The sequence below is a fragment of the Lepus europaeus genome, chromosome 3, assembly GCF_033115175.1.
Source record: "Lepus europaeus isolate LE1 chromosome 3, mLepTim1.pri, whole genome shotgun sequence".
Classification (NCBI taxonomy): Eukaryota; Metazoa; Chordata; class Mammalia; order Lagomorpha; family Leporidae; genus Lepus; species Lepus europaeus.
In genome coordinates, this window is record NC_084829.1 from 126,988,122 (window position 1) to 127,003,097 (window position 14,976).

The 14,976-nt window shown below is 37.8% G+C and overlaps 1 protein-coding gene across 2 annotated transcripts in view; it reads right to left on the reverse strand.

The window, feature by feature from the left end:
• KIAA0408 (KIAA0408 ortholog) overlaps positions 1–14,976 on the reverse strand; it is a 36,698-nt gene that overhangs the window by 1,211 nt on the left and 20,511 nt on the right. For both annotated transcript variants that reach the window (XM_062186739.1, XM_062186740.1), the window contains exons 3-5: positions 5,448–5,810; positions 5,279–5,358; positions 1,849–3,169 (exon numbers count right to left, since the gene is read on the reverse strand). In XM_062186739.1, coding sequence (XP_062042723.1) covers positions 1,849–3,169; positions 5,279–5,358; positions 5,448–5,810 — 1,764 coding nt within the window. The remainder of the gene's footprint in view (positions 1–1,848; positions 3,170–5,278; positions 5,359–5,447; positions 5,811–14,976) is intronic.

Below are 14,976 nucleotides of genomic sequence, written 5' to 3' on the forward strand. Positions count from 1 at the left end.
CCAGAACTCCATCCAAGTCCTGCGCATGGGTGACACGGACTCAAGTCCTTGAGCCATCATCTGCAGCTTCCCAGAGTGCATATCAGCAGGACGCTGGATCAGATGTGGAGAGGGGACTCAATCCCAGGGCTTCTGATATGGGTTTCCTAAGTGGCAACTTAACCACTGCACCACATTGGATGCTTCTATTAAAATATTATTTATTTATTTGCAAGTCAAAGTGGTGGATTTATTTATGTGAAAGTCAGAGTGACAGAAAGAAAGGGAGAGACAGAGAAGATAGTGATGTTGTGTCTGCTGGTTCACTCCCCAAATAGCTGCAACAGCCAGGGTTGGGCAAGGCCAAAGCCAGGAGACAAAAACTCCATCCAGGTCTCCAGCATGGATGACCCTAATACTTGGGCCATAATCTGCTGTCTCTCAGGTACAGAAGCAGGAAGCTGGGTTGGAAGCATGTGGAGCAGGGGCTTGAAACCAGCACTCTGAAAATGGAATGTAAGTATTGCAAGCTACAGCTTAGTCTGTTGCACCACAACACCCACCCCCAAATATTTTTCATGTACCTTCGTTCTAACTGCAAATAAAGAGTTGCTGTTTATATCAGGTATCTTCTGACAAATGAAAATGTTTTCCTTCTCTTTCTTTTCTTTCCTTTTATTTCAGTGGAAGAAAAGCATTCCTTATCAATTAAAAAAATTTAAAAGGCTTCCATGATACATTTTATACTCTTGGTTCTAAGTGTCTTTCTTAGCAAATCCATGTCCTTGCATCTGAGATGGGCAGTGAGGATGGGCTTGATGTCTACTACTTTTTAGTCAAAGCCTTATAGTCACCTGCATTTCCTTTTTTTCTCTCCTTGGAGTTGGGTACTCACAGAGGAAAACCAACAAAAGTACTTCTAGTGATCTCTAATAGAGGACTTCCAAATCCTCAATCAATGCAAAACAGGGAGACATTTAGGGTTATTCCTTGTTAGTTAACAAGAATTTTGGTTGGTTACTGTATATGTTTGTATCTTTCATCTCTAGCTATTTATGAGCTCAACTAGAGAAGAGAGAAATATAAAAGCAGTATAATTATTTGTACCTCATAAAAACAGGCAAAGTTTCTGATAAAGTGGTAGCAAATATGATTTTGCTGGGCTCAAAAGGACATAAAAATGTTTTTGACAACAGAAGGAGGCAACCATCATGGCTTAAAACCATGTTGTATACACACTGCATTATGTAAAACAAGAGTTTTAGAAGGATTGGCTAACAATAACAATATTTGTTACTGTTAGCTATATGTAAGCTGTTATTGTAACTGTATGTTAAGTTGTTCTTAAAAATTGTAATTCATAGAGAGGGATTCTTGTAAATACAAATTTCTTTGATCTCTTTTTTCCTATAGTTAACAAAAGTTATACTCTTGTAAACAGATAATGAGGATAACAGTTTATTTAAAACCTAATGCTTCTTTAGCAACTTTCATGCTAAGAATATATATTTTAAAAGATCTTATTTCATATACTCTCTTTTAGTTCCAGAGATAGGATTCTACAGGGCACTATTTTTAAACATTTACCCGTATTAAAAATCATGTGACTTACTCAATATGGGCTAATCATACTTAATAACTGAAAATTATTTTTGAATAAAGAAAGCTTTAAAAAGTTAAAATTCTATGAATCAATAAATATGCAGCCTGAGTATTTTTCAGGAAAGAAACAACAAATATTCAAGAAGCCCAGAAGATGCCAAAACTTGTGCCTATGTTCTATTTATGTGATTGGGCAGCTGAAGTCAACTCAGAGCCATCACTAACTACCAATGCAGTTCCATTAACATAGGCTGTTTGCTTTCTCACCTCTGTTATCTTTTTCCGATCTATTACTTGCTTCACTTGCTGTACCCTGCACATAGCTGGGTTTCGCTGAAACTCTTGTTCCATTTGGATCATTTCTAAATGCCGACTTAATGTGGCACCATTACCGACATCAGAATTACATTTGGTCCATTGATCTTGGAAGCATTTAGAGTTTTGCAATGCAGACCCTGTTGATGTCTCATAGGTTTTCAGCAGCTTTTCCACAACACCATAATTTGACCTGGGATCAGCTGACCTTGGTCGGCCTGACAAATTACTTGGTTTCCAGTTATGCTCATGCAGCATATTCCGATAACTGCTAGGACCTGTGAGTTCCGGCATTTGTCTGACAAGACCAGTTGTGAGTTTCTTGGCTGAATTATCAGGCACATTTTCCATAGGCACAGGCATGTGGGCACTGGTTTTCAGACTACTAGATGCACTGTCACTTTTGGATATATTACCTGGATTTGTGGTTAAGTTATCACAGTACTTAACATCCTCAGATGATTCTGAGTAGTTTTGACTTTGCTGTACTGCACGACAATTTCTATCTGTTCTAAATACAGTTCTGTTAAATTCATCAGTCTTGGCTGCCAGTGTTTCATTCCTTGTTGTCCTTTCAAAACCACCATTGAAACTTCTAAGTGGGCTACTTCCCTGAATCACCACGGAGCTACAGTCATTACTTACATGAAGATCAGCATGAGATTGAGCAGGAGGATCTGGGATCATGCTTTCATATTTTGACTTATTGGGGGTGGAGCAGGTTTTCTGAAACCGCAGAGTAGGAGGGCTGTTTTTGGCATCTTTCCCAGTGTCATATGACCCCGTGCTAAGACCAACATTTTCATTACATGGAGGCTTGCTATCTATTTTCACTTCTGATTCCAAAGAGGAAAATATGCCATCTTTCAGAGTCTTCCCTTCATCTGGACATAATGTAGGCATCTCACGTTGCCTTAAAAGGGAATGACGATTGCAGTTCCATTCACCTGGACCCTCATGAGTCACCCAGCTGTGGTGGTCTAAAATGTGCTTTAAATTTTCATAGGCTTTTTCAGAATATGGCATGGGAAAATTTCGAGAGGTGCTCCTTGGAGGAGGAACTGGTGGGGTTTCATTTCTTTGCAGATCGATTCCACTTCTTTGCACTGATTTGCTTTGGAGCATATTGATACAGTTCAGATTCTTCCTATTTCTCTCTTTTCCTTTTACTAAATTGACTGGAAGGATGCACTGGCCATTGTTGATCATGTGGTCCCCAGGAGGCATATTAATCACAGTTGGCATTTTCTGGAGAAAAGAGTCTGACTTCATCCTGAATAATTTTAAAACATGGCAGATCAGTGATATCCTCATGTAGCATAAACTCTTAAAGAAAGTATGGCATAAGCAATGAATTTCTGATGAAAGGAGCCAAAAATTCCTCAAACATAATTTTTATATAAACATCTAGTCAAAAGCTTCAAGTCTCTTTTTATTTTATTTAAGATTTATTTTTATTTATTTGAAAGAGAGAGAGAAATCAAAAGAAATATTCCGAATGTTTGTTCACTCCCCAAATTCCCACAACAGCCAGAGCTGGCCCTGCTGAAACTTGGAGCTCAGAACTCAATCCAGGTCTCTCGTGTGGGTGGCAGAAACCTAATTACTTGAGACATCACTTGCTGCCTACCAGGATGCACACTGGTAGGAAGTTGGAAAGCAGAACAAGGACTTGAACTCAAGCATTTGGATACAGATTACAGGTGTCCCAAGTAGTGTGTTAAACATTGCACCATATGCCCACCCCTCAAGTCTCTTTTGTTTTAGGATAAAGTCCACCCTTGAGTCTTACATTCAAGGCTGTTTATATGCATACATAAACTATCTTTTCAATCTTATCATTCATAATCTCTATTACCTGAAACTTCCCCTACACTCCAACTAGATTATGTAGTCTCTTGGATTCCTGCTATTGGCATTCCAAATTCTACAGCTTTTCTCTTGCCCTGTCCTTACTTCCTGTCTACTGAGTTCATATTCATTTTACAAGATGAGCTCAAGTTACTCCTCTTGAATTTGAAATGACATTGTAAATAGTAAGAAATCTGAGTAAAACTGCAATGAGACATGAATAATTCCAAAAGGAAGGTATGATTTTGGCTTCAAAGAAAAGTAAGATTTAGGAGAATGAGTTGAATAAAGGGAATATACATAAAGTGGGGTGTAACAAAAATAGTACAGTTATTAAAGGAACAATGAATATTTTGGAATGGATGGGTTAGAAAGCAGATTAGAAAGGATAATGAAGAGAGAGAGAAAGATTAAGTCATGTCATGTGGCAAAGTCTTTGAATTATGTATAAAGATTTTGAACTTTTTCTAATGGCCCATGGGTGACAATCTTATTGTGGTAAAGCTCTTAGCTTTATACCACATGTGATTTGTAAAAGAAAACTCGCATGTCTTTTCTGAACTACTTAAATAAAAACCAAACTATAGCAAAAAATGTGGATTTAAATAAAAACCTAACTATAGCAAAAATGTGGATTCACAAATCAAATTTAATCATACTGATAAGCATAAATCATGATTATAGCTAGTCAACTTATAAAAGATTATGAGACAGCTTCCTATAAAGTGTAGATACATCTCCACTAATGAACAATAGTAGACAAAAACTGAAGAGCCCTATCCATGAAAAAATCATGAATAAAACACAATTGGCAAAGAAAATTTATGGCAAGTTGGAACCAAAGCTCCCTCTGAGCTTTCTCAGAGTTAAAAGAAAAAGCAACATGTCGTTGTTTACAGCCCCACAAGAGATAAATGCTGACCTTAGAGTAATCCTTCCTTACTTGTAAAGAATCCAAAACAGATTTGTTAATTTGGCTAAAACTTACTCTTATAATTACATATTGTTTCTAAAATGACATAGCACTTTTTGTGGCATGTGTATCTTGTATATATTTACAGTATGTTACTCTGAAAATTCTGTATGTCTCCATTATATAGAGAAATAAATCAGACACAAAATATCTCAATAGAATATCATTATATAATTAAAACACTAGAGAGTTAAATGTGACATAGTACAAAGATGTACTTAACTGGATTAATCCAGTTTTATACTCTTCCCCTGGCTTAATCCTCAACATGAAAAAAAAAAAAACACATAAGAGGATATTTGCTAATTTCATATGTAAGGTCTACCTTAACTAAACAACAAAAGAGTAAAGCATTCTTTCCTAATAGTCAAATTTCAAAGAGGACTGAAAATTTGCTTTAAGAATTAATGAATAGACTCTATCTTCTATCAAAGATGATAAATTTTAATAACTAATGGATTACTACTAAAAATTATAAAGAGGAGTTGCTTTGAATTAACTAAAAATAATTTTCTTTTTATTTTCCAACATAAAACAATTACAGCTACAGCAGCTTACCTTCTGTGATTAGACTGCTTTCGAATTTCCTCTTGAAAGCTGCATAATTCTTCACTAACTTTGGCAAGTTCTTCAAGAGCCTTTATGCATATAAGCAAGAGCACATTAGCACTTTGAAATGTAAACATTTCCTTAGAAACCTCTGTAGGTGAATCACTTCCATACTTACTATGCTGAGGGCGCCAGAACAGCTCCTGCTCTCTCTCTCAGAAGTCCCCAGACCAGGCCACACCTCACATTCCTTTTGGTTTTCTGTGCCCAAAGGATTCATAAACCCTACTTTTGAGGTTTTTGCTGCTTTTTGTTCCTTACACATTTGATTTCCTTCACCGAGTGAACTCTGCTCTGTTTTCTTTTCTTTTTCCAGACCATGCCTGTGATTCATCTTTGTAAGTTCATGTTGTCCTGACTTCGGATAATCTGAAGAAGGATCTACCATTTTATCCTGAGTGGCCTTTTCATGATCAAGAACAACCATCTTAGCACGTTCATTCATGTTGATTTTCCTCCGAAGCTTTACTTCCTGACAAAGCTGTGTGAAAATCAAATTCTCAAATTAAAACTTTTTTTTGTAAGTTCATTTTTGTCAGTATTTTGATACTAAGCAAACCATTTTGTGTTTTCTTTGCCATAGAACTATATACTACCCTGGGTATGTTTATACTTAGAGCTCTAAATACTGACTCTAAAACAAGGATAAGCTTGGGCAACTGCAATGAAGTGTAAAGTCTACTTTTTATTGGGGCAGCTCAGCCATGCTAAGTTCTATTATTCTGGCTAGTAACCAATGTCTTGCTCAAAAACAAAATAAACCTGTATGTCTAGACAGAGGAGCATTGTTGCAAGATTGGCATTACCTCAGTCTATTACTGGCCATGCTCGAACTGCTTGCAGAGTGGAGCAAAAGTTACTGATATAAAAGTCATGTATATATGTGATTTCCTAGTATTTCAATATTTAACTGTCTAAATAGTCAACAATCTTATACAGTGAGTCAATTCATTTTGTTTGTCAATGGGTGATTTCTTTGTTTGGTCAATTACCTTCATGAGAACTAGATATTACTGAGATTTTTTTTTCATTCCAAAGTGATACATATACAATAGAAATACATATAGAAAGGAAGCTTTTCATCCAGATTAAAACAAATGTAACAATGTCTTATGTTATATAATAGAGTTCTAAGGGTGTGATCACCTATTAGTTTTTATGTGGATCCCAAATTATTTCTTGATGAGACTTTGACAGGCCTTCATTCAGCTCACTCATGAACAGAGGAAGGAAAATGCCCTCTCTTTTGACTTCAGTCTTTGAAGAGTTTGCCAAATTTCAAAAGAGGCCCCCAAACAACTATTTAACCAAGTAATAATAGTTTTATAGCAATAATCAGTATCTGCACTACATGTATTATTTAAGAAATATAACAGAGTTATTGATGCTCAATATTTACCCAAAACTCAGTTGAGAGGAACAATATTCATGGTTGATGTCTGTAAGACAGATGGCATGATATAATTTTTCTAAGTATATATTTCTGAATATACATATATGTGACATATACATATATGACGTATGATAAGGTAAGCATGGTGCTATTAAGGTATTGGAAAGCATCATGTATGAGATATGGTTTCTATGTAATTGTATACCACATGCAGCAAGACATAAATAACATCACTACTTTCCAGGATGAAGAACAAATACTACAGCCTTCTGTCTCCCTGATGCATAAAGGGAAGTATCTTTATGAGCTATAATTCCTTGTTTAAAATTCTAATGTCTGCTTATTAATAAGGCTAGTAGTGATCACATATGAAACAATAGAGTTGTCAGAACAATTAATGACCATTAACAAATTAAACCAAACAGCAGATTGTTTTAGTTACATGGCTTAAACTATTAGCTTGACTGAATTTTACAATCTTTAATTATTTTGCTGGGATGCTAGAATTGCCTGAGATCTTTACCAAATCCTTGGGAGCCAATAACCTATGACTATAAATTAATTTCTTATTGAATTGTAGATTAAGATTCTGAATTGACCTAGGTGTCTCTTTGTTGATCTGATCTGAGTCTCTGGGTAAAGAAATTAAGGGAGTAAGCAGAACACATTTTCCAGACTATAAAGAGATAAAATGTGTTGGGGGTCTGGAGTGCTGGCCTCCCATATGGGTGCCAGATCGAGCCCTGGATGTTCCACTTCCAATCCAGCTCTCTGCTATGGCCTGGGAAAGCAGTATAAGATGGCTCAAGTCCTTGGGCCTTTGCACCTGTGTGGGAGACCCAGAGGAAATTCCTGGCTTCGGATTAGCGCAGCTCAGGCTGTTGTGGCCATTTGGGAAGTGAACCAGCAGATGATGAACTCTCTTTCTCTCTCTGCCTCTCCTTCTCTCTCTGTGTAACTCTGCCTTTCAAATGAATAAATGAGTCTTTTTTTTTTTAAAGAGAGAGATAAAATGTGAATTCACCTTTCAATTTCTAAGTATACTACTTGACTGCCTTCTTTGCTCTATTGTTTTTTTTTTCTTTTGCTTATTGTTCTTTTTTTAAGATTTATTTATTTATTTGACAGGCAAAGTGGTGACATTTTTGCTGGCAGACGGATATAAAAAAGCCAGGAGGGAGGAAAGGGGGAGAGACACAGAGAGAGGTGGGGGTTGAGAGAGAGAGATTGACTTCCATCAATTGGTTTACTTCCCAAATGGCCATAATGGCTGTGGCTGGTCCAAGTGGAAGCTAGGAGCCTGGAACTCCACCTGGGTCTCCCATAATGGTGGTAGGCCACTGCTTTTACTTGGAGCCAAAGGCCAGGCATATTGGTTGTCAAGTGCTGATTCATATAAGGATGCTGTCCAGAAAGGCGTTTGCTGGGTTCACAGAGATGGAATGGGACAGGGAGAGATGAGAAGGAATTCCAAGAGCACAAGGAGAGGTCCATCTCTGAACTTCACTTTGACCACCTGTCTTTAAGGACATGCTTTGTGCTGTTAACAGATTTTAGGGTGACACAGGACTTTCCCTCTCAATTTAAAGGAGTTCTCCTTATGTGCATTTTGTGGTGAATGGTCTTCCTTCCTGCCAGAGGGCCAGCCACCAGTCCAAAGGCGACAGTGGATTCTTAAACTTCAGTGTACACAATGTAATGTGTTGTATTTTACATGTGTATCTTATATTGTGATCCATCACCCCATTATTTTCCTGGAGGTTTGAGATGCCCTAGGTGGTAGGTGATACAGATCCACCTATGTTGTTTGTTGTCATGATGCCTTTTCTTAAAAAGCTTTGTGTATATTTGTAATAATAACATTTGTACAGAATTCTAGAAGATTTTCAATCTAATTGCCAAATATGGTTCCTTTACAAAAGAAGTCTTTGGAAAATGAAAAACAAAAATAGCTAGTCTTCTTTATTATTCCTTTTAGCATTCCAATTTGTACTTTACTCACAACTAATTAATAAGAAAAATATTAAATTAGAATATATAAAACACTTGCTTTGGTTGTTTGCAAATACAGGCCAAGGAATCTGTTAAAATAACTACTTTGATAATATGCATAAAACCATGCAAGTCAATACTATGACTGTTACCAGAATAATACAAGATAAGCACAAATAATTTCTATTTTGAAAAGAGCGGCAAGATGGCGGAATAGGAAGAGAGCACACTGATAGTCCGGGAAGAGATAGTTTAATAAAAATGGAGATACTGCAGGTTCAAGGAAGAGTAGGGGAAGAAACAGCAGAGGAAACTCTTCCGGAACTAGTGATTCACAGTGGACGTGCGTGGAGAGCGTGAGAGACCATGGTTCAGGACACCAGCGGCACAATCAACACACCAGCACTAGAATAAGAGGTGAGCTGAACCTCAATAGCAAAGGTGGGCTATTGACACTGGCAGGCAAATGGAAAGAGGAGACTAGAGGGAATGTGGCTTCAAACCCTGTGGGGAAAAGTTCACCAGGCTATCTAGAAGAGAGAGGGAAAAAAAAGTGACCAATACAGGCATGAGTTTCTCTCTATACGCTCACATCTCAAAGACGAGCAAGACAAAGAGCAGACGCCATTTTCGACATGCATCATAAGCGGGGCGACCTCAGGTCAGCACCCGCCCTCAGCCGAGCAGAAAAACCTGACTCTGGGGGGGCGGCAAAATAACAGGAGGTTAGGACCTAGTGAATGTGTGGTGCTAATGAACTGAGACTGTGAAAAAAGAGACGGTGGGGGAGAGAACTCACAAAATTCATGTGAGTACTCTCCAGAGATGCTACAATTTGGTAACCTTGGCAACCCAGTGGGAGATTACAGGAGAATTTGAGCCCACATTGAGGGCAGCACAATTCCCTGTGTGGTCCTTGGGAAAGAGCTTCCGATCTCTGGCTACTGTGGGTATATCATTCGCCTGCTAACTACCTCCAATTCTGCTCAGCTGTGTGGAATTACTTCCCTTTTGAATAAAAAAAAAAAGGAACAAAGAGAGAGAGATTTACCACGTCTAAACTGGGAGTGTCACCTTTGGCACACCCTTAACCCTGAGGAACCAAACAGAGCTCTCAGGCCACAACCATCTCAAGCCTCTAAGGCTCCATCAAAAGCAGACAGTCCACTTAATACAGTCATAGTATAACAAGAAAAAACACCACAGGGAGGGAAGAAGAATCCAAAGAATATCTCCACGATGCCAAGCAACAAAAGCAAAAATCGAGGAAACAAGAACAAGGAAAACATTATGACACCCCCAAAATGAACAAGACACCCAAGCCAAGATTATGAAGATGATGAGATGGAAGAAATGCAAGATACGGATTTCAAAATATTTATGATAAGAACAATTAGAAATTTTCAAAAACAAATACTTGAACTACGGAATTCCTTACTGGACAGGATAGAAAATCTCCTTTGTGAAAATGAAATCTTAAGGAGGAACCAAAAAGAAACGCAGAAACTAGTAGAACACGAAAGTGTGACAATGAAGGGAAATCAAAATGAAATGAAGAACCCAATAGACCAAATGACAAACACTAGAGAGCCTTAAAAACAGAGTCAGTAAAACAGAAGAGAGAATATCGGACTTAGAAGACAGAGCACAGGAAAGTATACAGTCAAACGAAAGAAAAGAAGAGGAAATTAGAAATCTAAAAAATATTGTTGGGAATCTACAGGATACTAATTAAAAAAACCAACATTCGGGATCTAGGAGTTCCTGAAGGCATGGAGAGGGAGAAAGGATTAGAAGGCCTTTTTAGTGAGATACTTGCAGAGAACTTCCCGGGTTTGGAGAAGGACAGAGACATCTTAGTACAGGAAGCTCATAAAACTCCTAGTAAATGTGACTGAAAGAGATCCTTACCACAACACGTTGTAATCAAACGCAACACAGTGAAACATAAAGAAAAGATTCTAAAATGTGCAACACAGAAACGCCAGATTACTCTCAGAGGATCTCCAATTAGACTCACAGCTGACTTCTCACCAGAAACACTACAAGCTAGGAGGGAATGGCGAGACATAGCCCAGGTACTAAGAGAGAAAAACTGCCAGCCCAGAATATTATATCCTGCAAAGCTCTCATTTATGAATGAAGGTGAAATAAAGACCTTTCACAGCAAACAGAAATTGAAAGAATTTGTCGCCACTCGTCCAGCCCTGCAAAAGATGCTTAAAGATGTGTTACACACAGAAACACAGAAACACGGTCACCAATATGAAAGAAGGTAAAGGAAGGAAACCTCACAGCAAAAGATCACAGGAAACTCAAAGCATATATTAGAAAATATCTTTGGCAAATGGCAGGGCAAAGTTACTCCTTCTCAATAGTCACATTGAATGTTAATGGCTTGAACTGTCCAGTTAAAAGACACCAATTGGCTGATTGGGTTAAGGAACAAAACCCATCTATTTGCTGCTTACAAGAAACCCATCTATCCAACAATGATCCATACAGGCTGAGAGTGAAAGGCTGGAAAAAGATATACCACGCCAACAGAAATGAAAAAAAGAACGGGTGTAGCCATCTTAATATTGGACAACATAAACTTTAACACAAAAACTGTTAAGAGAGACAAAGAGGGGCACTATATAATGATTAAGAGATCCATTCAACAGGAAGATAAAATGATTATCAATGTATATGCCCCTAATTACAGGGCACCAGTTTATTTAAAAGACTTGTTAAGGGATTAAAGGGAGACTTAGACCCCAATACAATAGTACTGTGGGACTACAATACTCCACTCTCAGAGATAGACAGATCAACAGGACAGAAGATCAAAAAGGAGACAGTAGATTTAAACGACACTATAGCCCAAATGGATCTAACAGATATCTACAGAACATTTCATCCTAAATCTAAAGAATTTACATTCTTCTCAGCAGTACATGAAACCTTATCTAGGATTGACCACATACTAGGCCATAAAGCAAGTCAGAGCAAATTCAAAAGAATTAGAATCATACCATGCAGCTTCTCAGACCATAAAGGAATGAAGTTGGAAATGAGCAACTCAGGAATCCCTAGAGCATATAAAAACACATGGAGACTGAACAACATGCTCCTGAATGAACAATGGGTCATAGAAGAAATTAAAAGATAAATCAAAAGTTTTCTGGAAGTAAATGAGGATAACAGCACAACATACCAAAACTTATGGGATACAGCAAAAGCAGTGTTAAGAGGAAAGTTTATATCAATAGGTGCCTACATCAAGAAATTGGAAAGGCACCAAATAGATGAGCTTTCAATTCATCTCAAGGATCTAGAAAATCTGCAGCAAACCAGACCCAAATCCAGTAGAAGAGAAATAATTAAAATCAGAGAAGAAATCAACAGGATTGAATCCAAAAAATATTACAAAAAAATCAGCCAAACAAGGAGCTGGTTTCTTTTTAAATAAAGAAAATTGACACCCCATTGGCCCAACTAACTAAACAAAGAAGAGAAAAGACCCAAATCAATACAATCAGAGATGAAAAAGGAAACGTAACAACAGACACCACAGAAATAAAAAGAATCATCAGAAATTACTACAAGGACTTGTATGCCAGCAAACAGGGAAATCTATCAGAAATGGACAGATTCCTGGATACATACAACCTACCTAAATTGAACCAGGAAGACATAGAAAACCCAAACAGACCCATAACTGACACAGAAATTGAAACAGTAATAAAGGCCCTCCCAACAAAGAAAAGCCCAGGGCCAGATGGATTCACTGCTGAATTCTACCAGACATTTAAAGAAGAACTAACTCCAATTCTTCTCAAACTATTCAGAACAATCAAAAAAGAGGGAATCCTCCCAAATTCTTTCTATGAAGCCAGCATCACCTTAATTCCTAAGCTGGAAAAAGATGCAGCATTGAAAGAGAATTACAGACCAATATCCCTGATGAACATAGATGCAAAAATCCTTAATAAAATTCTGGCCAATAGAATGCAACAACACATCAGAAAGATCATCCACCCAGACCAAGTGGGATTTATCCCTGGTATGCAGGGATGGTTCAATGTTCACAAAACAATCAAAGTGATACACCACATTAACAGACTACAGAAGAAAAACCATATGATTATCTCAATAGACGCAGAGAAAGCATTTGATAAAATACAACACCCTTTCATGATGAAAACTCTAAGCAAACTGGGTATGGAAGGAACATTCCTCAATACAATCAAAGCAATTTATGAAAAACCCATGGCCAACATACTATTGAATGGGAAAAAGTTGGAAGCATTTCCCCTGAGATCTGGTACCAGACAGGGATGCCCATTCACACCACAGCTATTCAAAATAGTTCTGGAAGTTTTAGCCAGAGCTATTAGGCAAGAAAAAGAAATTAAAGGGATACAAATCGGGAAGGAAGAACTCAAACTATCCCTCTTTGCAGATGATATGCTTCCTTATTTAGGGGATTCAAAGAACTCTACTAAGAGACTATTGGAACTCATAGAAGAGTTTGGAAAAGTAGCAGGATATAAAATCAATGCACAAAAATCAACAGCCTTTGTATACACAGGCAATGCCACGGCTGAGGAAGAACTTCTAAGATCAATCCCATTCACAATAGCTACAAAAACAATCAAATACCTTGGAATAAACTTAACCAAGGACGTTAAAGATCTCTACAATGAGAATTACAAAACCTTAAAGAAAGAAATAGAAGAAGATACCAAAAAATGGAAAAATCTTCCATGCTCATGGATTGGAAGTATCAATATCATCAAAATGTACATTCTCCCAAAAGCAATTTATAGATTCAATGTGATACCAATCAAAATATCAAAGACATTCTTCTCAGATCTGGAAAAATGATGATGCTAAAATTCATGTGGAGACACAGGAGACCTCGAATAGCTAAAGCAATCTTGTACAACAAAAACAAAGCCGGAGGCATCACAATACCAGATTTCAGGACATACTATAGGGCAGTTGTAATCAAAACAGCATAGTACTGATACAGAAGCTGACAGATAGACCAATGGAACAGAATAGAAACACCAGAAATCAACCCAAATATCTACAGCCAACTTATATTTGATCAAGGATCCAAAACCAATCCCTGGAGTAAGGACAGTCTATTCAATAAATGGTGCTGGGAAAACTAGTTTTCCACGTGCAGAAGCATGAAGCAAGACCCCTACCTTTCACCTTACACAAAAATTCACTCAACATGGATTAAGGACTTAAATCTACAACCCGACACCATTAAATTATTAGAGAACATTGGAGAAACCCTGCAAGGTATAGGTACCGGCAAAGCACAGGAAGCACAGGCAGTCAAAGTAAAAATTAACATTTGGGATTGCATCAAATTGAGAAGTTTCTGTACTTCGAAAGAAACAGTCAGGAAAGTGAAGAGGCAACCGACAGAATGGGAAAAAAATATTTGCAAACTATTCAACAGATAAAGGGTCGAAAACCAGAATATACAAAGAGATCAAGAAGCTCCACAACATCAAAACAAACAATCCACTTAAGAGATGGGCCAGGGACCTCAATAGACATTTTTCAAAAGAGGAAATCCAAATGGCCAACAGACACATGAAAAAATGGTCAGGATCACTAGCAATCAGGGAAATGCAAATCAAAACCACAATGAGGTTTCACCTCACCCCAGTGAGAATGGCTCACATTCAGAAATCTACCAACAACAGATGCAGGAGAGGATGTGGGGAAAAGGGGACACTACCGCACTGTTGGTGGGAATGCAAACTGGTTAAGTCACTCTGGAAGTCAGTCTGGAGATTCCTCAGAAACCTGAATATAACCCTACCATACAACCCAGCCATCCCACTCCTTGGAATTTACCCAAAGGAAATTAAATTGGCAAACAAAAAAGCCGTCTGCACCTTAATGTTTAGTGCAGCTCAATTCACAATAGCTAAGACCTGGAATCAACCCAAATGCCCATCATCAGTGGACTGGATAAGGAAATTATGGGACATGTACTCTATAGAATACTATACAGCAGTCAAAAACAATGAAATCCGGTCATTTGCAACAAGATGGAGTAACCTTTAAAACATTATGCTGAGTGAATTAAGCCAGTCCAAGAGGGAAATATATCATATGTTCTCCCTGATCGGCGACAACTAACTGAGCACCAAAGGGGAAACCTGTTGAAGTGAAATGGACACTATGAGAAACTGTGACTTGATCAGCCCTTGCCCTGACTGTTGATGAACAACTTAATACTTTATAC